The sequence below is a fragment of the Lates calcarifer genome, unplaced genomic scaffold (assembly GCF_001640805.2).
Source record: "Lates calcarifer isolate ASB-BC8 unplaced genomic scaffold, TLL_Latcal_v3 _unitig_258_quiver_1235, whole genome shotgun sequence".
Classification (NCBI taxonomy): domain Eukaryota; kingdom Metazoa; phylum Chordata; class Actinopteri; family Centropomidae; genus Lates; species Lates calcarifer.
In genome coordinates this window covers 1,973-26,457 of record NW_026116320.1, presented here as the reverse complement: position 1 = coordinate 26,457, position 24,485 = coordinate 1,973, and the positions used below count along the sequence as shown (strand labels likewise).

Genomic DNA, 24,485 nt, shown 5'->3' with positions numbered 1-24,485 from the left:
CCCAGTCTGATTCCAGCTGGAACCTTTGTAACATGTCGAACCCTGCTCTCCCTTCCCTTATTTCCCACCTGTATCTCTTCTGCAAGTGCTAAGGACAGAAGCTGTTAAAAAACCTCATTATACATGAAAATGACAGCAAATTGGTGGAGCTATATTTTGAGATTGAGAGGAGTCACACCAGTCAGTCAGTCAGTCAGTCAAGTCAAGTTTTAGTTAAGGTTCATTGGTGACTCTAAATTGCCAGTAGGTGTGAATGTGAGTGTGAATGGTTGTTTGTCTATATGTGTTGGTCCTGAGATGGACTGGCGATCTGTGTACCAATGTCAGCTGTTAATATGTAACTGCAGGGTTGAGTACTTTATTTATTGTATTAAAAGAATTTGTCTCTCTCTGCTTGAGACATTGTTTATATTTTTGTTATTTTTGTTTATATACAGTATCTCAGATGCTGGTAGGACATTTGCAGTTTTTCTCTTTCCATTTACATTCTGCTCTCCTGCATTCTGTCTAACTTCATGACTTATGAGTTATGAAGTAAAGTTGATTTTATTTATGTATTTTTTTCCTCTGTAAGGGGCAATTGAGTCATTGAGTATTAGTGCAAGTGCAACTGAATACTGTGAATTCTTCTATTCTATTCTATAACAGACTCCTCTGTGCCAAGACCAGCAGGGGGAGCTTTAATAAGAGCAGAGGAACTGAGAACAGAGAATTGACCATCAGTGACAGGGCAATAGATGTGGTCCAGTTCTCTGGCAGACTGGGTTTAGGAATCTGAGAGGGGAGTGAGGTGGAAAACATAATGGGCCAATGATCAGATAAACTGACATAATTTATGTGGACATTAAGGACAGGAGTGTCAAAACAAAGACTATGACCATGGATATGAGTATGACTTTGACTAACTGGGTAAGACTGAAAGAGTCAAGTAAAAATCCAGTGTTAAAATCAGCTAAAATTTAGGATATTAGACGTAGTAACCATAAAAAGGTTAGGGTTAGTCAATAGTCTTATTCATCAATAAAATCTGGAATTTAGTGGGTCTGTGTATAGACCTACAGAACTTATTAATTCATCAGTTTGACATGGGTTTACAGACCACGTCCAGTAAGCTGCAGTAGTGTTGATCAGCAGGTGTTAATATCAACTCATGAAAACATGAAGTTTACTTCATTGGAAACAGTTTGGACTGAAAGAAGCAAAGAAAACTCTCAGCAAGAACTTCATTAGTGATAATTATGAATATTGGTTGCTGGTGAGTGAGCTAACGGAGACTCTCTTAAAGCACAATATAACAGTTTTTTGATTTGTCCTTTTTCAAATACAAAGTGTAGTACAAACCTACTGGGAAAAAAATCAGGAAGTAGGCAATCATTTTTATAGACATCATAGTTCCTCTCTATCTTTTATGTTCCTCTCTCTCTGTCTTCCTCTGACAGAACACTCTTGTCTTTAAACTCCACTGCAGAATGCACGAGCAGCCTGTGTGTGATTGTCTCTGTGTCTCTTTCCAGAGATCAAGTCCTGTTGTCTTTGTTGCAGTTTCAGATAACTGTTTAGTCCTGATTTAATTTGTGTGAATGTTGAATCCACCTTTACTCTTTATGTTTTGTACTGTATAAAATATGAATAACTATTGTGTGTGTTTGCTATCCTGCCACTGTTACATACAGACGTGCGGAGGCACGAACACTTGTTCTTTTGTGCAGGGATGTGTTTCTTCTAGTTCTGTTAGACAAACATTCTCATTACCCTGCAATTAGCTTTGGAGCTTTCCCTGGAGACAGAGGAGCTAATAACTGTTTATTTATATCACAGAATCTGTGTTACAATAGAAATCCACCTTAAGGACTGAATTAAAACATGATTTTAAAAATGGGATCAATTCTGTGTCATGCACAGTTAAAATTAGTGGTCAGTATTCAAAAGTTGACTGGCTGATCCTGCCTGTCTTCTCAGGCTGTTCAGTCTTCACTCAGCTTGGGAATGGCTGCTGGTTAACATGTAACATCACAGAGAGCAGAGGGCTGAACAGAGGTGTAACAAGCTGATATTCTGATTTTGGCAGATAATGTAGTAATCATAAAACAATGATTTGGTCAACACATGGCTTTCACATGAAAACAATGTTTTTAAAAATGAATAGCATAATGCAGACATTGTCCCAGATACTATAGACTGTACGTCAGAGTTAGAATGCTTGATAGCCTAGAAGACACTCAAGCAAAATAAGGCTTATTAGAGCTGTGGCTGCTCCCTAACCTGGGGCCTTATTGATTGAAACATGAATCAAACACATTTTAAATCTGAGTAGTGTTAGAAACACCTCTAAATATGAATATAATAAAATCTAATGGAACTCAGGTTAGTTCCCAGTTGGTTAATTAAAAAATACTAATGTGAAAATCTGTATAATTGATAAAACTGTGCACACAGATGGCTAAACTATGAGGTGAACTAATATTTGGAGGCGGACTCAGGCAAGTTGAGTTCAGTGGTAAGACAAGACTGGATCTCTGACCCTCTGAGTGCTCAGCTAATTTATGGGTGGGCTTTAGATAGTGTTCAGTTTATGTCATTATTCACAACCACTGGACAAAAGCAAAGACATCTAAAGAAATTTGGAACACTTTAATATGTGTACTTTCCTGTATGCTGCACACAATAGAGTGACAATCAGCCAGTCAGAGCAAATGTAAAGTAGGCACTGTGCGTGACAAATGCATGATTTCTATGTGAGGACAAAGTTAAGCTTGGAAACATATTTTGAGATAGAAGTTGTGCCTGACTGCTGTGACTCACTTGTTTTCAGTCTAGAAGGATAAAATAGGGTATTACAGTATTTTTTCTGACATCAGTTACCAGTTTGTGCTTTCATTTACTTGCTATGACAATTACATACTGCATCACATTTCTTAGAGCCTGTCTTTCTGACAGAATTATTCTGAATGCTAGATGTGTCTTGCAGGATTTCCCATATCTGTGCACATTCTTTGTATCATATGACCCTTCATCCTAATCAATAATCTAATGTATCCACAGGAGAGATCAGAGGAGTGGAGGGCACATCCTTTGACCTCAGAAAGCCTGTTCTGATTGGCCCTTGCCTGAAGGAAGTTCCAGGTCCGGGGTTTGACCACAACTTCTGTCTGTCATCACCCAGAGACCCCTGCACTGAGAAACATGCTGCCAGGTTAGCTGCATTTTCTCATACACACTCTACACACAGTTACATAAAACAAATAAATACAAAAGCATGTGGCCTTTGTATTAAAGTTTGGAAGGAAAACATGTTTCTTCACCTCAGAGTGTGTCACCTGGCCAGTGGGCGTGTCCTGGAGGTTTCTACCACCCAACCAGGAGTCCAGTTCTACACTGCCAACTTCCTGGATGGTTCTATGACAGGAAAGGGTGGGGTTAGGTATGGGAAGCACAGTGCTTTCTGTCTGGAGACACAGAATTGGCCTGATGCTGTCAACCAGGTATGATGATGTTTTATGGAGTGAACTGCTGTTAAAACCATCTGTTATTTAGTTCTATGATGTTGTTAAGAGGGTTGAAATTGCAATTTTCTTGGTAAATATAACTTAACTCATAATCTAATAATACACCACGAGCATTAGTAAATGATTTATTGACCAATAATGAAATCAGCAGATGTGTAGGTGCATGCATGCAGGTGAGATGCTTCAGTCACTGGGGATCATTGCCTTGGTTCTAACATAAATGAAATTGTGTGGTGGTAAAATAGTCTAAACACATGGTTTACTTACACATGCTGAAGAGGGCTGTGGGATATGGCTGAAATCTTAATAAGGATGTATGTAAATGAAGCTTTGTGTAGAGCATTTTACCATTGATATGAATCTTCATGCACCACATCTAAGGTAAGTTGTAGAATAATTATTTTGCAACAGTCACCATGTAATAGCATTGTTTCCACTCCAAGTCCAGTACCACTTACAAAACCCAAGCTTTTCTGCAGTCAACAGTCTCATTAAATAGATTTTCAAATATTTTGTCAATATGTTTTCATTTCTGAACAAAGCACATATAGAACATATTGATGCAAGATGGGAGGGTCTAAGTAGAGAGGCTGTCTTAGTTATCTTATTTTTTGTGATTGTGGAGTGTACAATATGAATATAACTGACCTGACAATGGAAAATTCTCCTTCAGCCTCAGAACCTCTAGGGTGGGGGCTGTTGTTTGTGCTCACCTGACAGCTGAGTCAGAGACGGAGATGTAACTGTAACTCACGTGCTGAGAACAGACAGCATTTTCGAGCTGATTTGAAGTTTAGTTTTAATAATACTTGTAATATTTATCAGTTGGCCTTGTGTGGACACTTGGCCTCATGTGACTCCAACGACCCTGAAGACTGTTGTTACAACAGAGCATCAGTGACAATGAAGCAACACCAACAGCCTTGATGATAACACCACAGAGGTTAAATACCCCGGTCTCTTTAGTCAGGACTGAAGAAGCCTCTTGGATGAGAGCTGAAATTTCTACAGCTGATACTTAGAATTAAAAGTTTTAATTAAAAATTGCCATTGATTATTTTCCCCATGCCTCTTACCCATATGTCAGCCTGACAAATCTTCTACAACCCTCTCTGTATTTCAGGCAACCCCATATAAGGTTCTGACCTCAAGATTGAGAAACCTGGTTTAGTATTACTCAACTCAGCAAAATGTTCTACAACTCTCTTGCTAAGCAACAAAAACTGTTGAGTAATCCCAGCCAATCAATGTCTCTATCACAATATCAGCATCAAAATTGCCTTTTCATCTCTCTACCCAGTTAAACTCATCAGAAACCTGGCTGTCATGTTTGATGACCAGCTGTCCTTCTATAATCACGTTGCATCTGTCCCCTTGTTGTGTCACTTGCACTATACAATGTAAGAAATCAGGTCTTAAGTGACTTAAGTAACCATGGCTATCACTCTACTTGACTGCTGTGCCCTTTTGGCGGGCCTCCTTTCACACACAGTGAAACTGTTGCAGATGGTCCAGAATGTAGCTGTGCATCTGCACTTCATCAGCCTTTAAAGGCACATGTCCATCGACTGCTCATTGACCTCCAGTGGCTACCCATGACATGAAAATCAAATTCATGTCACCAGTGCTTGCCTACACAGCAACTTGTGGGTCTGGGTCTGTCTACTTGAAGTAACTTTGGATACAAGTGTCTGCTAAATGAGTAAATGTAAATGTAGCACAGAAACCAGAAACAAAATCCATATTCACGATGTGTGTGTGTGTGTGTGTGTGTGTGTGTGTGTGTGTGTCTCTTCAGGCTTCATTTCCTGACTGTCTCCTGCGTCCTGGTGAGGACTACCAACATATCACTCGCTTCACCTTCACTTCAGTCTGATCTGACCTGACCTCTAGCAACAGTGGGACAGAAAAGAAGAAAACTGGATATTTTGAAGTAGATAATTAAGTGTATTAATTAACTATGCAAATTATTTTTCTCAATTTACAGTATAATCATGCACCATACAGCTCAATAGCCAGTGCCTTTTTCTGTGCACATGTAGTTCCCACTTGTGCAACTGTGTGATTTGATGAGATGTTTTTTAATGAACTTTACCATGCCAGTCTATAGTCATGTCAGGTATGTTACAGCGACATGATGCTCATAGTGTAACCTGACCAAACTTTGTTAGATATATGTGATTTGTGATGTGACGAACCTGTGCCATTCGTACATTAAACTAATAATAAGTGTCAAAGAGCTTGCTCACTCAAGCTGGTTATTGTTGTTTGTTACAATGTGTCAGATTGTCCCTGATGGTCCCTGTCCACTGAATGATTGTAGTCCATCAAGAATTAGAGAGCAGTTCTATTCATGTTATGTAACATTGCACTGTGTGTGAGTCTTCACCTGTGTGTGATTAACATCTTTATACAAACTGAACTATTCCTAGAGCATGAGCTGAGGAGGCGGTTTTGGGTGAGAGGGCACTCCGTTCCCCTGCCAGGAGACATGATGTGTCGCTATGGCAACCTCTCATCCATCACTCGCAAAGACTTTTAACAGCTGGGATTTCATAAAATGTGATATAAGTTGATGTAAGTTGAGTTGCAGAAAAGAACAGGAAACTGGTCTCCAACAGAGGCTGCGTGGCTTTGTCATTATTCATATTTTACTGTAGGAGTGTGAGACAGCTTTCACAGTCAACACCATGAAACTGCAGTTGAATTTCATGCAGGGAGGAGTGAGAGAGCTCTGATTCACTGTGGTAACAGTTTCACAGACACAGGGAGGACCACTCACATCACCAACCTCTCAGTGTAGTTGGTTTATTTCCTTCTATAAACTGTCTCTTGTGGTGCCTGAGCCTTTCTGTTTTGTTAATAATTAAGGACTGTGATGTTGCCAGAGCCATGGCAGTTTCTTAATCCCTAAAATTACTTCTACCACATTTGTCTGAAAGGACAGGATATAAAACAAGAGCCAGGCACCTGTATGAACATAGGACTTTATTTTATTTGCTTTAATTACTCCTCCTGTTCATACATTAAAAGATCCTCTCTCAATGGGCTTTCATTTTCATTTCACATTAATGTGACCCAAAATCCACTGTTCTTGTATCATGCAAATATTTATTTTTCAACATTTATGTGAAGCTAATATAGGTATAGGTAAGCTAATAGGCATACAATTCTCTTTGAGTGTACATGGACAAGGCTTTCCCGCTGGGCTACAGTGCAGGGACAGTAAGTAAAAGAGTTCAGATTTAATCAATTTCATATAAAGTTGGCTGGGTAAGTGACTTACTCAATACATTGTACCTGAAGGGTGGATGACCGGGGATATTTTTAAATATTTATATATTTGGAAAAAACATTTCATTAAATTATTGAGGACTGTTTAACTTACCTGAAGAGAGGAACTAGTAATTTTCCAAGGCTAGGTTGTTAAAAGGATACTGCACATATTTTTTCTAATCAACTTCTTTGCTCCTTCATAATTTTCATTGCCTGCTACAGGAGCAGTTAGTGCAGGGGTGTCAAACTCAAATACACAGTGGGCCGAAATTAAAAAAATGCTACAAGTCAAGGGCCAGACGGGTTCAATGTTTATTGAAAACTTATTGAACATTACTGCTGGCAACTGAGGCGAGTGGATACAAAGGAACACCAGATGAACAATGTTTATGTGTTTTTTGTGATTTTGGGGTTGTTGAAGATGAATTTCATTTTGTATTTTATTGCCCTCTGTACTCTGATTTAAGAAAATGTTTGTTTGTTAAGGTTCAAGTGAATAACCCTGACTTGTTTTGGTTGTCTGATGCAGTTATGTTGACTGGCTTTTTAAGGTGGAAACTTTTGCTTTGGCAACATTCATAGAAGATGCTTGTCAGCTGAGACAAAAGACTCTGTATCCAGGTTGAATTTATGGAAATGTCTCTTTTTATTTGTCATGTAGCCATCATGGTGTTTGCTTCATAGGAGAGTCACAAGAGTTAGATTTGAAGAAATCCTGACTGGATACTACAGTTCCCATAATGCAACCAATCGCATTTTCTCATTTGGCTGTCCCTGCCTGTTAGATATCTTTCAAACTCCACACTTCCAATTTGTGGACTTTCTTGTAATAAGTTTGCCAACCACAAGGCTAAGGTGACATTACTATGACATCATCAGGGTTATATCTTTTAGACATACTGTGGCTAATAGGTGGTGTAGTAGGTGGCACTATGACTATGACTGAATGTTGGCTTGTAGATGTCCTCAAGCAGCCTCTCTTATGAAGTGTGAAGTTTGGGTCAGATTGGACATTGTCCATTTGAGTTACAACAATTTCCTGTTCAATGGTGAAACATCAAACTACATCAAAATACAAAATGTGAAGTTTGGGTCAGATTGGACAATGTATTTGTTAGTTACTTGCTGATTGTCTACTACAGTTCCAAGAGGCTTTTCTCAAGCCTTGGTATGATACGTCTGCCTACCAAACTTGGTGCATCTAATTAAATTCAAATATAAAAGTTCAGTTTATGGTTTTGCTTTCAAGTTTATTATGGCAGTATTATTATTTGGGGCTTGGTTTATTTTGTAAAATAGATTTTATTTGTGAATAGAGAACCATTTTTTGGGATGCCTTGTGTCATATATCATATCAGTATTGTATAACACAATGTGGATCTTGAATCATATGGACAGATCAGAGGTCAGGGTCTACAGTCAGAACAGAACTACACAGGAAGACAAGTGACAAAAGCCTTTTTATTGAGAAACATTTTACAGAAGCTACAGTCCTGAGTGAGTGTGACTGTTATCAAAGTGTGTGTGTGTGTGTGTGTGTGTTGTTCTCTGCAAAAACAGCAAGACAAGACTGATTACGGTCATGGGGAAGTGGAACCAATCATGTCAGACTTTGTGGCAAATACTGCTGCTGTGTGTGTGTGTGTGTGTGTGTGTGTGTGTGTGTGTATGTGCGTGTGTGGTGTGTGTGTATGTGCGTGTGTGTAGGTGAGGGGTGAGAGAAATGAGAGAGAGAGATGAGATATAGTAAGCAGAATATGTTCTGGTGGACAGTGTGGACAGTTTCGTGGACAACACTCCTTTGTACACAGCTTTGAACAGTGTGGGATTTATTTTCTTCCCTCTGTGATTCTGCTTGTGGTTATTGTACTATGGTCCCTGTAATTATGTTCACCTATTTGACTGCCATTGTCACTATCCTCACCATACGACTACAATACGACTGCTGACAGTCTTAATAAGACATGATTATTGATTTACAGTAAAGTTACACTGTAAGTGGTTCTAGAATAATGTAATCATCTACACCATCATTGCCAAAAATGTAGATGTAAATCCAACCAAAGAACAACACAAGCCTTCAAAAAGAATGTTGAAAGAAGGAATGATGCGAAGGGAGAGAGAACCTGCAGCAGAGAACAGAAAATTGATGAGGTGATGAGTGGGAGTTTTAGCTGGAGTCCCTAACAGTAGGAGGAAGTGAGTTCAGCTGTACATGAATCATGTGAAACAAAATACACTAGAAGCAAGATTTTTATTTTCAAATTTAGCTGTTTATTTATTATGTTACAATGTAGGGCCAAGACAAATGTATTGTCTCTAGTGAAAGGAGATCACACTGGACTAAACAAGTTAATCCCACCAACTGAAAATCTTTATGTCAGCTTTATGGCAAGGGTGAGAACTTGTAAACCAGTCTGTTGATGGAGCGTGTGTTGGTCTTAGAAACCACCCTTGCACACTACCAGCCTGTCCAGCAACAGCAGTGGTGTTAAGAAGATGGCAAATGCAGCATCTAGCAGTTTATTTCCGAGTGAATGCATCTGTGTATACTGTGTCTGCTAAATGTAAAGGTGGGTAATTGTAGCAGTGTAGGTGTCAGGCCAGTATGGATATGCTTGAAACCTGTATCACAATATTAACAATATTTTTCTGATATTAATATTCAGAATTTCCTGACATAAAAATGTCTAGAAAAACACATCAGAAAATAGTCAACTTGCTGTTCAATACAATGAACTTTTTCACTGTTAGGACAAAGCTCTTTATCCATGTAAAACAAAAAGTTACCAAAGGTATCTAATTCTGTCTGTTCTTAATTACTAGTTGCATTGAATAACCATGTTATTGTGACCTCTGTTGTTACTTTAAAGCAGTAGGGTAGAGAAGTTGGCTTGTGGTCACATTTTTATGGCCACAGTGCTGGCAAAGCACAGCAAAGGGGAAAAAACATTGTTTCCTGTTAGTTCCATTTCCTGTTCACATTGGTTTTTTGCACAGCAACCACTAAGTGTGGACATGAAAACATATGGATAGGTCAAAAGAAGGTTTAAATAATCACCTCCATCGTCAGGCTGCATGGACACCCAAGGAGAAATCAATGCAGAGTTATTGTTATTAAGAAGTTACATTGTTTACCAACAACTCATTCTTGCTGTAAAATGGCTTAGTAATCCTGTCTGAACCAAATTAACAGAATGTGAATGTGAAAGGATCCTAAGGGTGCTTTTACACAGGGTTTGCAAGCTGCTAGTTATATATATATATATATATATATATATATATATATATATATATATAATTTGTTATTTATGTTATATATAGATATATGTGTGTTATTTATGTTCTATGAAACATGTTAAAAATAAATGTTCCTTTAACTTTATAACATCATGCAATTCAATTCAATTCAATTCAATTTATTTATATAGTGCCGAATCACAACAAAAGTCATCTCAAGGCACTTTTCATATAGAGCAGGTCTAGACCGTACTCTTTAAAATAGGTATTTACAGAGAGAGACCCAACAGATCCCACCAACCCTAACCCTACTAGAAGCAATAGTAACAATTTCTAATTCTAGCAGCAGGTGTTGAGTGGAGTTGTAGGAGCAGCAGGAGACTTGTCATCACAGGTCAGACTCTACAGCTCCAGAGGCAGAAATACCTGCAGAAAGAGACAGAAGAGGAGAGAGAGACGGAATAGCACAATACTATGGGAAAGAGGAGATATTGAGTTAGATGGAGCCTGACCATTAAGGGCTTTGTATGTGAGGAGGAGGATTTTGAATTCTACTCTGGATTTGACTGGGAGCCAATGTAGAGAGGCTAACACAGGAGAAATATGGTCTCTTTTCCTAGTTCCTGTCAGTAATGGTGCTGCAGCATTTTGAATCAACTGCAGAGTCTTTAGAGAGTTGTTGGGGCAGCCTGATAATAATGAATTACAGTAGTCCAGCCTGGAAGTAACAAATGCATGGACTAGTTTTTCTAATGTTGGTGATATTACACAGGTGAAAGAAGGCAGTCCTAGAAGTTTGTTTTATATGTGAGTTAAAGGACATATCCTGATCAAAGATGACTCCCAGATTCTTTACAGTGGAGCTGGGAGCCAGGGCAATGCCGTCTAATGGAACTACATCATTAGAAAATTTATTTCTGATGTGTTCAGGACCAAGTACAATGACTTCAGTTTTATCTGAGTTCAGTAATAAAAAATTGCTTGTCATCCAAGTTTTAATGTCCCTAAGACAAGCCTGGAGTTGGGCTAGCTGATTGGTTTCGTTAGGCTTCATTGACAGATAAAGCTGTGTATCATCTGCATAACAATGGAAATTTATGGAGTGTGTCCTGATAATGTTGCCCAAGGGAAGCATATACAAGGTGAAGAGGATTGAACCAAGCACTGACCCTTGTGGAACTCCTTGTCTAATTTTTGTGTGTATGGAGGAGTAGTTGTTAACATGTACAAACTGAAGCCTATCAGATAGATAGGACTTAAACCAGTTTAGTGCCGTTCCTTTAATACCAATAAAGTGCTCCAGTCTCTGTAAAAGGATGTGATGGTCAATCGTATCAAAAGCAGCACTGAGATCTAACAAGACAAGGACAGAAACAAGTCCATTGTCTGATGCTATCAGGAGGTTTGTAACTTTTATGAGTGCTGTCTCTGTGCTGTGATACAGCCTAAATCCTGACTGAAAAACCTCAAATAAACTATTATCCTGGAGAAAATCACACAACTGTTTTGCAACTGCTTTCTCCAGGATCTTAGAAAGAAAGGGGAGGTTAGATATAGGTCTGTAATTGGCTAATACGTCTGGATCTAGGGTGGGCTTTTTTAGAAGAGGTTTGATTACAGCTACTTTATACAACTGCAGCACATAACCTGTTAACAAGGACAGATTTAACATATCTAATACAGTTGGGATGGGGTCTAAGAGACATGTTGAAGGTTTAGATACTGAAATAGTTGAAGTGAGCTGGGGGAGGTCGATGGGAGAAAAAGAGTCTAAGTTAGGTTTCACAGCTGATGCTATGGATCCTGTATTTTGACATAAATCAGTGCTGGTTGAAAGCAGGATGTGATGAATTTTGTCTCTAATATTAAACATTTTATCATTTAAAAAGTTCATAAAATCATTAGGTTATAGGAATACATGGATCGATAGAGCTGTGACTCTCTATCAGCCTGGCCACAGTGAAAAGAAACCCGGGGTTGTTCTTATTATCCTCTAGTAGTGACGAGTAATAGGCGCCTCTTGCATTACAGAGGGCCTTCTTATATCTTTTAAGACTATCTTGCCAGGCTAAGCTATTTTTCAGAAAATAGTAAAGTGATCATCTCCATGATGATTGGAGAGTGTGCACACTACAGGAGTGCTTAAAGACAGTTGACTTTGATGGGCTGCTACACAGTCTGACCAGAGGCCATACGAAGAGGTTACAGCAGCGTGTACATGAATATGAAGTACTTGGATATTGTGGCCTACTCAATGGGTCTATGAAATTGTCATTTCTTAGAGATAGTCTAGAAAATGCAAATGCATTCATACTGAGCTTATAAATAATTAAGGGAATTGGTTTATACATAGTGATTTATACTTAATCTGAAATATGAAAGGAAAAGTTATTAGTACACACTTGGATTGATGACATGTATCTTATATGGATATTACTGCATAACATTACATACACATACAAGAATGCACAGCCAAAGTTAACAGGTGCTCACCACAAACATGGAGCACAGCTCTGTGGTGACCATTGCTAACCAGCCTGTGAAATAATTCAAGATCCTACAATTGCAGTTCATGTGACCATGAAAAGGAGTGCCAACAGCTTGTGAAAAGAGGGTCATGCTGCATGGCTTCAGTGGGGTATACAGTTTTTCACTGGTTGTGGACTCCCTCGCACCTGATTATTATTATCCTCACTTCTTTTGTCTACCATTGACTCGTCAAAAGACAGTACACCATGGCCACAGCAGCAACAGATACTTGAAGTCGTGGGAGATGTGTTTTAATTTTATTTATAGTTTTATTTCATTTTATTACACCATTTCATTCTGTCATTTTAACAATCACATTATATATAGCTTCATTGAGCATTTCATTAAAAGACAGATGACTGTAATAGATAGTGCTTTAACACTTCCTGTGAAATGCACTGAATGCTGTTGTGTAGAGAAGTGCAGATCAGAACTTTTAACTTATAACCTAGCTTACAATGAAAAATGCTACATCAAAATGTGAACTGAGAACTGAGAGATATCCCTGACTAATGGGCTCAACATATGGTACTGATGTCACCTTACTTTTCAGCTGTTATCCACTGATCACTGCCTGTGGATCAGCTCAGGTTATACTGCTGGGTCAATAAGATCAATATAAACATATAGTCAGCAAACACTTTAGTAGGAACACCATACTAATACTGCATAGGCCCTCCCTTTGATCTCAAAACAGCCTCAGCTCAACAGGAACCTAGACAAGATGTTGGAAGCAGTTCTTTGGGATTGTGGTTAATGTTGACATGATTGCATTTGTCAGCTGCACATTCAAGCTGCCAATCTCCCATTCTACCACACCCCAAGGATGCTTGAGGATAGTTGGTAGTGTTGATTTTTCAGATTTTTTTTTTTTTCTGACTGGCCACAAAAAGGAGAAACAAAAACTATTTCATTAAGTTTACCACTTAGGATTCTCTGCAAACAATTAGAGTGAAAAACCTTCACAGAACACAAATTGATGGCCCATTTTCCTGTAGAGTGAAAAACAGACCAACCGATCAGCTGTCTTCCAAAACTTTTTATAGCCTGTCACCTGCTGTCTGAGGCCTATCACAGAAGATATCTGGAATGAGTGCCTGGTGGCATCGATCTCACATTATTTGGTACTAAATGATACTCAGTTGCACTTCTTTGATAACAACATTCTCTTCTTTGAAACTGACTCACGTTTTAGCAGAAAACAAATACCCACTAAAACATTGCACTCTTTCTTTATAGTGACAATAGACAGCTTTCCCCCCTTGTCTTTCCACAAGGATTTGGTTGGTGACGCTGTCACAAAGAAGTATATAGTAAGTTTCACCCCTGCTCATTTTTAGAAAAGTCATTATCAAACAAATAACAAATCATCTGTTAGTCCTACTGCTAGTGGTTGCATTAGGAACATGGCTACCACCATCAGCTTGGCTACTGTCCAAAGCAAGAAACAACCATAAGAATCCATGTTTGAACTAGAACCCCAATCTCACAGGTGAGTTTGGGGTTTCTAGTTTTTTGGTTTGTGATAAAGGCAGAATAAAACACCTGGTTGTATTAATAAGTAGGCAGGTTACTTACTGGTCTAGCATGTCAACTGAGTCAGTCAGTCAAAAATCCTGTCTGTTCTAGAGGATAAGTCCAGGGCTGAACTTCTGTTCTCTTCTGACCATGGGTCTTGTGAATGCCCTGTTATGGTTTGGGTTAGTTTGTCTTTGTGTTGTGTTCTTTCTCTCTGTTCCCCCTTCCCTTTTTTCTGTTTGGTTGCAGAGCTGGTGTGTTGCTAGGGGTGTGGCTGTCTCCTCCTGCTGGCTGATTACACACACCTGTTTCCACTCCGCTCGTTCTCCCTTCGCCTTCTTAAGCCCGGCCTTCACCCCAGTCCTTGGCCAGAGTATTCCTTGCTGTATCCTGTGTGCAAGCTCTCAGCGCTACCTGCGTTTGGATTCTCCTGTTCTCTGTGGCTACCTGTGTTTCTCCAGTGGCAGCGTTTTCTGTTCCTCGTGTCTTCAGTACTTTCTATAGTCAGCCAGTCGCCTGCCACGCTGCCTGCCTATTGTTCCTGTGTTTTCATCAGTGCCTTATTAAAGAGCCATCTGTTGGTACTTACCTGTGTGTGTTCTCTGCATTGGGGTCCTATACTAGAGTTCATAACATGCCCATCTGAGGTTCACTCTTGTTTTATTATAGTTTCTTTTACTCTCCCTCTTTGTCTTCTTTGCCTCCTCCAATAACTGATCTCTTTTTCTTTTGCTGGGTAGTTTCCACAGCTACTCCAGTTTTTTCAATGACCTACCTGGAGAAAGCTACCAGTAGCTACTAGGGAAAACAAAAGTGCTGTGGCAAGCGCACTTCCTTGTTGCCATAAGCCTGAATTTTTCGGTGAAAATTCATACCAGACAGAATTTCATTGTGAAAGCAAGGTTTATAGGGAACCAATGTGAGCAGAAAGACTAGTGACAAGACAAGTGAACAAGCATTGCTCAAACATTACAAGCTCAGGACTCGTATAAATGTTGATCAGATGAAGGAGAGGAATGTGCACCTTCCTCTCAGCATTTATACCATAATACTGACTCAGGGAAATTACATATTGGGAATAGAAGAACTAGGTTCCATGACAGTGTTTTACTGGATCCAGATCTAGTGACAGGGGAAGCAACCAAAGAACACTGAACTCATTGTCGTGTTCATGAAACCAGTTTGAGGTGACTTTTGCTTTGTAACATGGAGCATTATCAAACTGGAATGTTGATGGGCATAAAGGGATGTGCATGGTCAGCACCAGTACTCAGATAGGTTGTTATTAAGGGGCCCAAAGCATGCCAATAAAACATTTGCCACACCATTACTCCATCACCACCAGCCTGGACTGTTGATACAGTGTAAGTTGGGTCCATGGATTCATGCTGTTGACACCAAAGTCTGACCCTACCATTTGTGTGCCTGGGCAGGAATCCAGGTTGATCAGACCAGGCTATGTGTTTCCAGTCCTCTGTTGTTCAGTTTTGGTGTGCCTGTGTCCACTGCAGCCTTAGATCTCTGTCCTTGGCTGACAGCAGTGGAACTCGACATAGTCATCTGCCTCAAGGTTGGATGTATTGTGCATTTTGAGATGCTTTTCTGCTTACCACAGTTGTGAAGGCAGGTCATTTGAGTTTCCTTGGCCTTTCTGTCAGCTCCAACTAGTCTGGCCATTCTCCTCTGACCTCTCCCATTAACAGACATTTCCATCCACAAAAGTGCCACTTTTTGTTTTTGGCACCATTCTGTTTGACATTAACTGAAAACCCTGATGTGTATCTGCATGATTGTATGCATTGCACTGCTGCTGCATTACTGGCTGATTGGATAATTGCATAGTGTCCAGGTGTTCCTAATAAAGTGCTTGATGAAGTGAGAATTTGGGGTAGAAACAGCACAAAGTCGGCACTTTTAGTCATTTGTAGTGACAGTGAAAAATATGAACTTGCTGGCTGTGCTACCAGGAAATGAAAACTCACCAACAGTAATTAAAGGTTCTCAGTTTTGTAAGCACATAAACTGATATAATTACTAACATCATTATCCTCTTTGCTCCCTGCTCATTTTTAATGCATGTGTTCCTCATTCTTATATCCCAGAGGGGACCAACCTGAATACACATTAAACTGCAGGGACTCGTAGATTGACTTCCCAATGGATAGAGACTGCTTTTTGAGGGTTAGGGTTCAGGTTACAATTAGGTTGAGATTAGAATTAGGGTAAGGGTTGGGATTAGGCATTTAGTTGTGATGGTTAAGGTTAGGGTAAGTGGCTAGCAGATGCATAATTTCAATGAGTGTCCCCGTAGGGATAGTGGAACAAATGTATGTGTATGTGTGAATCACATGGTTTCGAATGTATTAAATGAAAGGATCATTTCAACAGTCTCATCTTTCACCTGCAGTCTTGTCCAACAGGCCGCGCTACTTGAAAGCTGATCTGAATCACAGCGTTGGTGTGAAAACAGGCGGCGTGGGAAATAACAGACAAAGAGAAAGATTAAGTGTGTCTGCAGGGTTGAACAAGGAGGAACCAGAAATGACTCTGCTATATTGCATTATTCTGTTTGTGACCACAGAAGCACAGCCACACACACATAGATAGAAGCACCTGCATGTAGGAACACAAGCACAATTCAACACAACAGGCTTGTTCACAGACTATGACCTTGTGACCGTCAGACCACAGACACACAAATGTATTATTTGAATCTCTGACTAACTGAAATGAAATGTTGCATCACTGACACATTTTAAGCTTGCAAGATTTCTGCAAGTGTGTGTCAAAGGATCTCTTTAAAGGTGCCCTCTTCCACTTTTTACATATCAAGATCAAATCACTTGACATAATTAGCACCAGCCAACCTTAATTACATAATTAATTAACTAATTAATGTTTTAAATGAGTTTATACACTGTTTTTTGCATATCATACCTGATGATACTTCCACCCACAGAAGTGCCACTCATTGGATGTTTTTTGGTTTTGGCACCATTCTGAGTAAACTCTGTTGACAAGACCGGCAGTTTCAGAAACACTCAAACCTTTCTATCTGGTACCAGCAATCAGGCCATGGCCATGGTCACTGAGATCACATTTGATGTTTGAGGTGAACATTAACTGAAAACCCTATTAGTGGTTGTAGTTTATATTTGACAGTTAGTTAAGATGATTTCTTTTAAACCAACTGCAACAGTATAATAAAAGGTATGTATATATTACATAGTCCTGTATCATGGCAGATGATTTGGAAAAGTGTTAATAAATAAAATGAATCTTTTCCATTTAACTGCAGTTTTCAGTTTCTCGTCAGTTTATCAATATGTTACAAAGCAGATACTTAACTCGCCAAAGAAGGAAAACTAAAAAATAACTGCTATTAAAAACAATGGTTCTTCACCATGTGGTTGTGTCAGCAAGCCATCTCAATGAGTAAGCATTCACTTAACTGGAAAGCAACCTTTATTCCACCTGTAATATTCCTGCTGCGAGTTGTCAAAATGCTGTAAGAAGTCTATTGTCAGTGACCATCCTAGACTCGATTAAGAATTTTATTCGATGGTGCTCGATTGCCCCAAACTCAGCCCATGATACTTTGTGCTGCGCTGCTTGCTTCTACAAGGAGGCCAGGAGAACCTTCAATCAATATCTTCACTCAACCCTTCAGCAGTCACATTTATGACGAAGGCATGGAGAGCTTTGGTAGAAGAAGAACTAGCCTAGGGATGGTCTAAGGCAAGAGAGAAAGATATAGAAACTAGTGAAGGAGAGACAATCTCTAAGAAGGCTGTGGAGAAGATGGGCTTCACAATACTCTTGCAGCAGATAAGATCAAAGCTGGCCATCTTAAGGAGGGCAGAGTGGACATCACACCATATTTGGAAGCAAATCCTGACAGCATGAGAAGAACCTCTGTGTAGTCTGGTTACTTTGGCAAATGCTCATGGCTCTGTTCAGCACCTCCTGAAGACTTTGGGAGTGACTGGAGTCAACCCACAGAGGATACTCAGGGAGCTGGCTGAGGAGGCAGAGCAAGCAAGCCTCTGGCTCTGGCTCAGGCTTTTTAGGCTTGTGTGCAGCCTAAAAATGGCCTTGATGACTTCACATTTTTAACAGAAAGCCTGAGGTACAAACTGAGGCCTCAAAGTTTGAAAGATATGGGCATTTACCAGGCAAGGAGGATCTGATGAAAAGATACTGTTACGTTGTCTTTGGGGAATTTTAGGATCCAGCATTTACTGTGTGATTGAACAGCTGATTGTTTTTCACTATGGCATTGACAATACACTGCCATTAAGCTCCCTTGCACCCTAAACAAGTGCAACTAACGACAGTTCTTTGCATTAAACAGTCTCAAATCTAAGTTGCTGTCCTCTGAACAATACTGAAATGCAATACACCTCCTCATTTTGTTTTCTGTATTGTGCTTTGCTATTTACATGGCATGGAAATCAATATAGAACAATATTCAAAGGAATTCCAGCAAAGTTGGTGTCTGTGGTGAGGCCTACTGATGACTTGTGAAAAAATAAGCCAGACACGATGTATGACAAAGAGATTTACCCAATTTAATAATGCAGCAAATAAATGCTCGCACTCTCTTTCACCCTCTCTCTCTCTCTCTCTCTCTCTCTCTCTCTCTCTCTGTGTGTGTGTGTGTGTGTCCTTTTTCCTGTGCTCTGCAATTTTAAGTGTGTCGCCTTCTCTGGTTTTACCTAGCCCACCATTCCCCTGTCTGCTCCTTCTCTGTACTCCTCTGCAGAGCGTGGAGAGCTGCCTGTTGACGCATCAACATCGGCCAATCACACACTGTATCTCCAAGGTGCAGGAACAGACTGACCAATGAAAGAAGAGCACGGGGCGGGATGAATCCAGTCCACGCACACCTCTACACAGAAAATCAGTGGTATTCAGGAGCGACAGGGACCGAGAATACATCAGCGAGACGGGGACAGGAAAAAACAAACAGGGAGACATAGACAGAGAAACGGAGGCTGCTTATCGAGGACACTCTGCAGCATAGCTGTTGACATGGATGTGTCAGTCTGACCAGCTCCAGACACGGCCCCGCTCTCCAACAGGTCCGCCGCAGCCGCGAGCATGTCGACGGAGGAAGGAATCGGCCAGCGTGAGGAAGGGGAGTACGGAAGGGCGGCAAAGCGGCTGAAAACGGAGGAGAGGGAGGAGGGGGAGGAGTTGGAGGAGGGAGAGGATTCGGACTCCGGTTCACTGCCCGGTAACGGAGAGTCAGTGGCCGACAACCGGGCCCGGTGGAGCTCCAGCCAGTACGGCGCAGGACGGAGGGTAAGGCGAGCAAAAAATATTATCTAACGATACCCTGCATCACAGCATCACAGACGGCCGCGTGCGTGTGCGCGCGTCTTGCGTTTGCTGCTGCTGTCATTTAGTCAGTGAGTGAGCTACCTCCTACCACACAAACACACACACACGGGTTACTGGATGTCAGCATTGTTCATCACAAACAGGACGTAGGCTAGAAAATGTTAATAACGGACTGTGGATCTTTTAAAACTAAAACGGCTTCTTACGTATAAAATGCTGTTGGGACATCTTTAGTTTGGGTTCAGCTAAATGAAGCCCCTTATTTCCTTACACTGCAGTTCACCAGTGGGACTGCAAATGTTTTTCAGCACACTGAGTTGCGCGAGTTTCACAACACATGGAAGGGCCTCTGTTTGGAGGAACTGTGAACGTTTCTTGTTGGAAAGTGAAAAGGATAAGTCACCAGTGATATTCTGATCCCAGTTTTAGTTCTTTGACTCTAAGATATCTGCTAATCTTGAGCCCTGCCTGAACTGTTTTTGTTATTATGATTTTGTAGCCTAATATTCCTGCACACTGCACACTTAGGCTACAGAAAGCCCATATTCCAGTTAGTAAAGTAATGTAATGATGAACGTGTTGACAATTTGAGGTCAAAGTTAATCCTTGAAATTAGTTTGATTACTCATAAATTGCACTTGGTACCAGTATCATATTTCATAAAGACAAGAGACAAAGCGCAATGCAAAATGAACACAGGAGGAAATGATCTCATGCTACATGTCGTAGCTTCCATAGCCTATTTCATGTTTTAAAATGGGCTGTAGTTTTTGGTGGTAACACTATTTTAGTAATACAGGTCCTGTGGAACATGACACTAGTGAACACCATTAGTGAACACACCTCTGCCAAAAATGCAACTGAAGAGCAACAAATTTATGTGTTTCTGTATCTGCCTGACATGTCTGTGCCAGGCTCACATAATGTGTCCTTGAACACTGCTGGCAGGTTGGAAGGACAGTTTGGGATTTGTGGGTACTATAACAAAATCAACTTTTTTTTAAAAAAAAGCGTGTGTCCTAGGATTCAGTTAATTTACAGGAATGTCCAGCTGACATTGTTTTGCCTGATTGCTTTAAAGAAGTAGCTCGACATTTTGCAGATTGATATCTAGAGCACAAATCAATATTTAAAGGCTAAAAACTGCTATTTACTGTGAATGACCCCTGGAAAACAGTAGTCCAATACACTGCCTTAATTTACACTATCATTTCCACTCCAGTAGAGTTCAATCTGTACCACAGTTATTCTAATTACAGTAGTTTTGTGTAGTGTTTTTCAGAAAGAAAGCTAGCTTTCATTAATGCTCCATATTATTACTCATTACTCTCCTGGGATGTGGTGAAGCATATCCATCAGTGTTGTGTTTACTGCATAGTACACTGCATCAAAATCATAGTACTGCACAAAATGTGACATTTTGTTGCTTATATATATATTTTTCCATACATGATAAGATGTAACGTTGCTACTGTTCTGCATACTATTCAGTGAATACCAGGTTGAACACAAAAGTGCACCTGACTACAGTTCAGATTCTCTTGCTATTATTACATAAAGATTTAATCTAAAGATTGACATGTAGAGCTGTCTTTACAGGCAGCGAGCTTAAGTAGTAAAAGAAACATTTGTGGTTTAGAAACTGAAGGCAGACAGCCATATAAATAATATAGTTATATGTTGGATTTTATGTTACATAGAATTGCTTATTTTTTGCTTTTTTTTCATTAGCCAAAAGGGCTCTTTTGAAAATTAAAAGTAAAAAGAATTAGTGGCTGCCTTGTCACCAACAGCGCAGTCGTGGAAGAAGGGAAAGGGCAAACATTATCATTTAGGCAGATTTTTCTGTTGCTGGACTGAGTTGCATCACTAGACGGCCATACAGTCACCAAGCACTTTATTAAGAAAAGCTGTATACCTGCTTATTCACACAATTTTCCAAGTAGCCAATTGTGTGACAGCAGTGCAGTGCTTCAGTTCACATCAAACATCAGAATGGGGAAAAATGTGATCTCAGTGACTTTGACCATGGCTTGATTGTTGGTGCCAGGTGGTCTGAGTATTTCTGAAACTGCTGACCTTCTGGGATTTTCATGTACAACAGTCTCTAGAGTTTTGTCATAGAATTATGCCAAAAACAAAACAACAACAACCAAAAAACCAACCAGTGTGTGGCAGTTCTGTGGGTGGAAACATCTGGTTGATGAGAACAGTCAGAGGAGAAGGGCCAGAACGGTTGGAGCTGACAGATGGACTATGGTAACTCAGATAACCAGTCTTCCAATATCCAGTCTTGGATTCGTGGAAAGATAATCAGACTACATACAGACAGACATACATCCTTTTAGCTAGCAATTTGCTAGCAGTTTAACAGCAGCAAACAGCATGAATGATCAAATAGAAAATCTATATGTGGTGGTCAGTTGGCTGCCACAAATAAAACAATGTGTAACAAACACTAGAGCCGACCCTAGAATGGGGTTTGGGACATATTTGCAACTGGTTGCAATCTGGAGTCCTGCATAGCCTTACATTCCTGTAAAGCTGCATACAAATGAGTTTTCAGTTTCATAAGCACAGCCATCCTGAGTGAACAATCATGACAGCAAAACATCTGAGAAGCCACATGTGGAAGTGTTTTGGATTCTACACTGTGGGTGGAAAAGTCACAATCAAAGATAAGGTTTGTTGATGTTTGTAAATGTTGTTGCTTGTAAATGGTAACTACCTTACACTCCAATAACAATAAATCTGCAGACTCACCCACTGAGACAGTGAAAGCAGCACATATGAGCAGAGCAGCAGATAAATAAAGTAAGGACAATAATGATTGAGAGGGTGAGGCGGGGCATTTCAAGTTCAGTGGATCTTGAATTTTTTTGAAAGAGTGACAGCCTTAGTTCACAGTTTGCATTATAGAAGGCTAAGACCTGTGGAAGTGAAAAGAAATGCATGAGTATTTTGTAGTATTTCATTTGGTAATTCAGTTATAAATTGACTAAGTTTGATTTTCATCATCTTTGTTTCAGTAACTGTCATGTTCAGATCTCACGTATCATTAAATGTGGAAGTACCAGAAGGACAACAGAGAAGTGAAACCGTGATGAAATTGTTTGTGAACTTGAACATTAATGAATTGTCAAATGACTCAATACACTCAAGGCTGACTGGGTGATAAGATTTGATTTGTCATGTAGCAGGTGCAGTTTTTGTCACTTTATCTGCAGTAGACATAAACATTCAGATTATTTGTCATAGTGTTGTATTGTGCCTCCCGCCTCTCTTAAATACAGGGTTAATTGATGTCAGTTGATATTTGGTTGAAAATGACGTTTTTGTCACCTAATGGAGAACAATTCAGGAGAGCCAAAGTGAAAACCAGAGTTCTATAAATAAGAACATATAATTCAAATCTCATTAACATGAGTAATAAGGTAACTAACAAAAAATACAGCCCTACAGTATAACTTTACTCAACAGTATGCAGTGTTTCCCCTACCATTGTCTTGGAGTGCAGCCTGCCCTGCCAACGGGAACCCCTGCCCTCCCAAGAATGGCAAGTACTAATTAAAAGATCATTTTCATTTGCGTCTCTCTCGTGTCACTTCCTGTTTCATGTGCATCTCTGCGTTTGCGTCTGCACACAGGAGCGGAAGAGCCGCTGGGGAGACAGGTTGACAACTCATCAGATGAAGTGCAAGAAAAGCTCCAACAACCGTTGTCTCTGTAGATCGTAGATGAACAGACGTCAACCCTAAATGTCCGAAAGAATTATCAGCGTTTTTTTACATGCACTAATCTGCCACAGTGGCTTTGCTGGCAGGGAGGCTAGCCCTATTCCTCTCCTCTGGTATCCTTATATCATGCAGCTTACCACAAACAACAGGGTCTGTGCTTTGCTGTGGATCTGTATGTGTATGTATGTGATAGCAACAGATAGAGATAAATGTGCATTGAACATGCCTCTATCTGCAGAGATGAATAACCAGCAGAGTAAGCAGAGAAGTACGGGGCCCAGTATAAGGATGTAACGTATACATGTGGCTATCACTGTCAACCGCGCTTCACTGTGTTTCCCTTCTCTTTATCTCACCATTACAGGATGCTAAAGATATCAGAGTGGCATATTCTCCTCTCTCTCCCTCACCACACACACACACACACACACACACACACAATCACACACACACACTCAAGTCCTGAGTGAAGGTGGTATCACCTTGCTGTGTAATCATCATGTAGTTTTCACATACTAAGGTATGCATGCACATACACATTACACACCTGCACAAGCCTGCATAGAGACACACACATGCACACGTCATCTGATCATTAGAGGTTGATTAAGAAGATGGATGGGCTACTTAGAGATGTTCGTTCTCTCAACCATTATTTAAAGTCAGAAAGCTACATTGAGGTGCTTTACAATTTAACACAAGATCACAAAACGAAGAAACAACAGAATAAATTATACATAAAAACAAATAAAACAAAAATTCAGACATCTAATGAAGCCTTCATTGGCTATTAGATCTTCACCCTCATACCTACCTCAAAGACCCCTTGAGAACTTAGGCCTGCTACAGAGGGCTTGTTAGATTTGTTAAGTATGGTCTAGCTGGCTCAGCAGTAATTTGATTTACATTCAGATCTGTGTAGTTTACTGTACAAAAATCCACCAATCTGTAACCTAATTACAATTAGCTCTCTGCACTAATGTTATTTCTTAAATGTCATCTAAACAACAAAACCTAGTTTCTATAACCAAGGAAGGAGATTGGAGAAACTTGATTTCCCCAGTTAGACTTCTGCTGGACAAAGCTGATTTCTTGGTCACCTAGGTTTCTAATAGTCTGCATCTGACATAAGAGATTTTTCTTTTTGTAGCAGTGCGTTGTTTTATTCCAAATTCCAAATTCCAGTTCATATACTCTCATGTCAGAGCCTGTTGTTTCACTGATGAATTTGGATTGTTTCCACCAATCCAAATTCATCAGTGCCACACAAATAAATACCCATTTGTTGTAGCTTGTATCACTTGACTAAATAGTAAGATTGGGGTTAGTACTA

At 39.9% G+C, this 24,485-nt stretch overlaps 1 protein-coding gene across 1 annotated transcript; it reads left to right on the top strand.

Annotated features, from left to right (window-relative positions):
- Nucleotides 1–3,032: 3,032 nt before the first annotated feature.
- LOC108892959 (galactose mutarotase) lies at nt 3,033–8,010 on the top strand (the record flags this gene model as incomplete). The annotated part of the gene is made up of 3 exons (XM_018690742.2): nt 3,033–3,193; nt 3,308–3,482; nt 5,305–8,010. Coding segments are annotated over 3 exons (414 nt in total), but the record flags the coding sequence as incomplete, so codon positions are not given.
- Nucleotides 8,011–24,485: the final 16,475 nt, after the last annotated feature.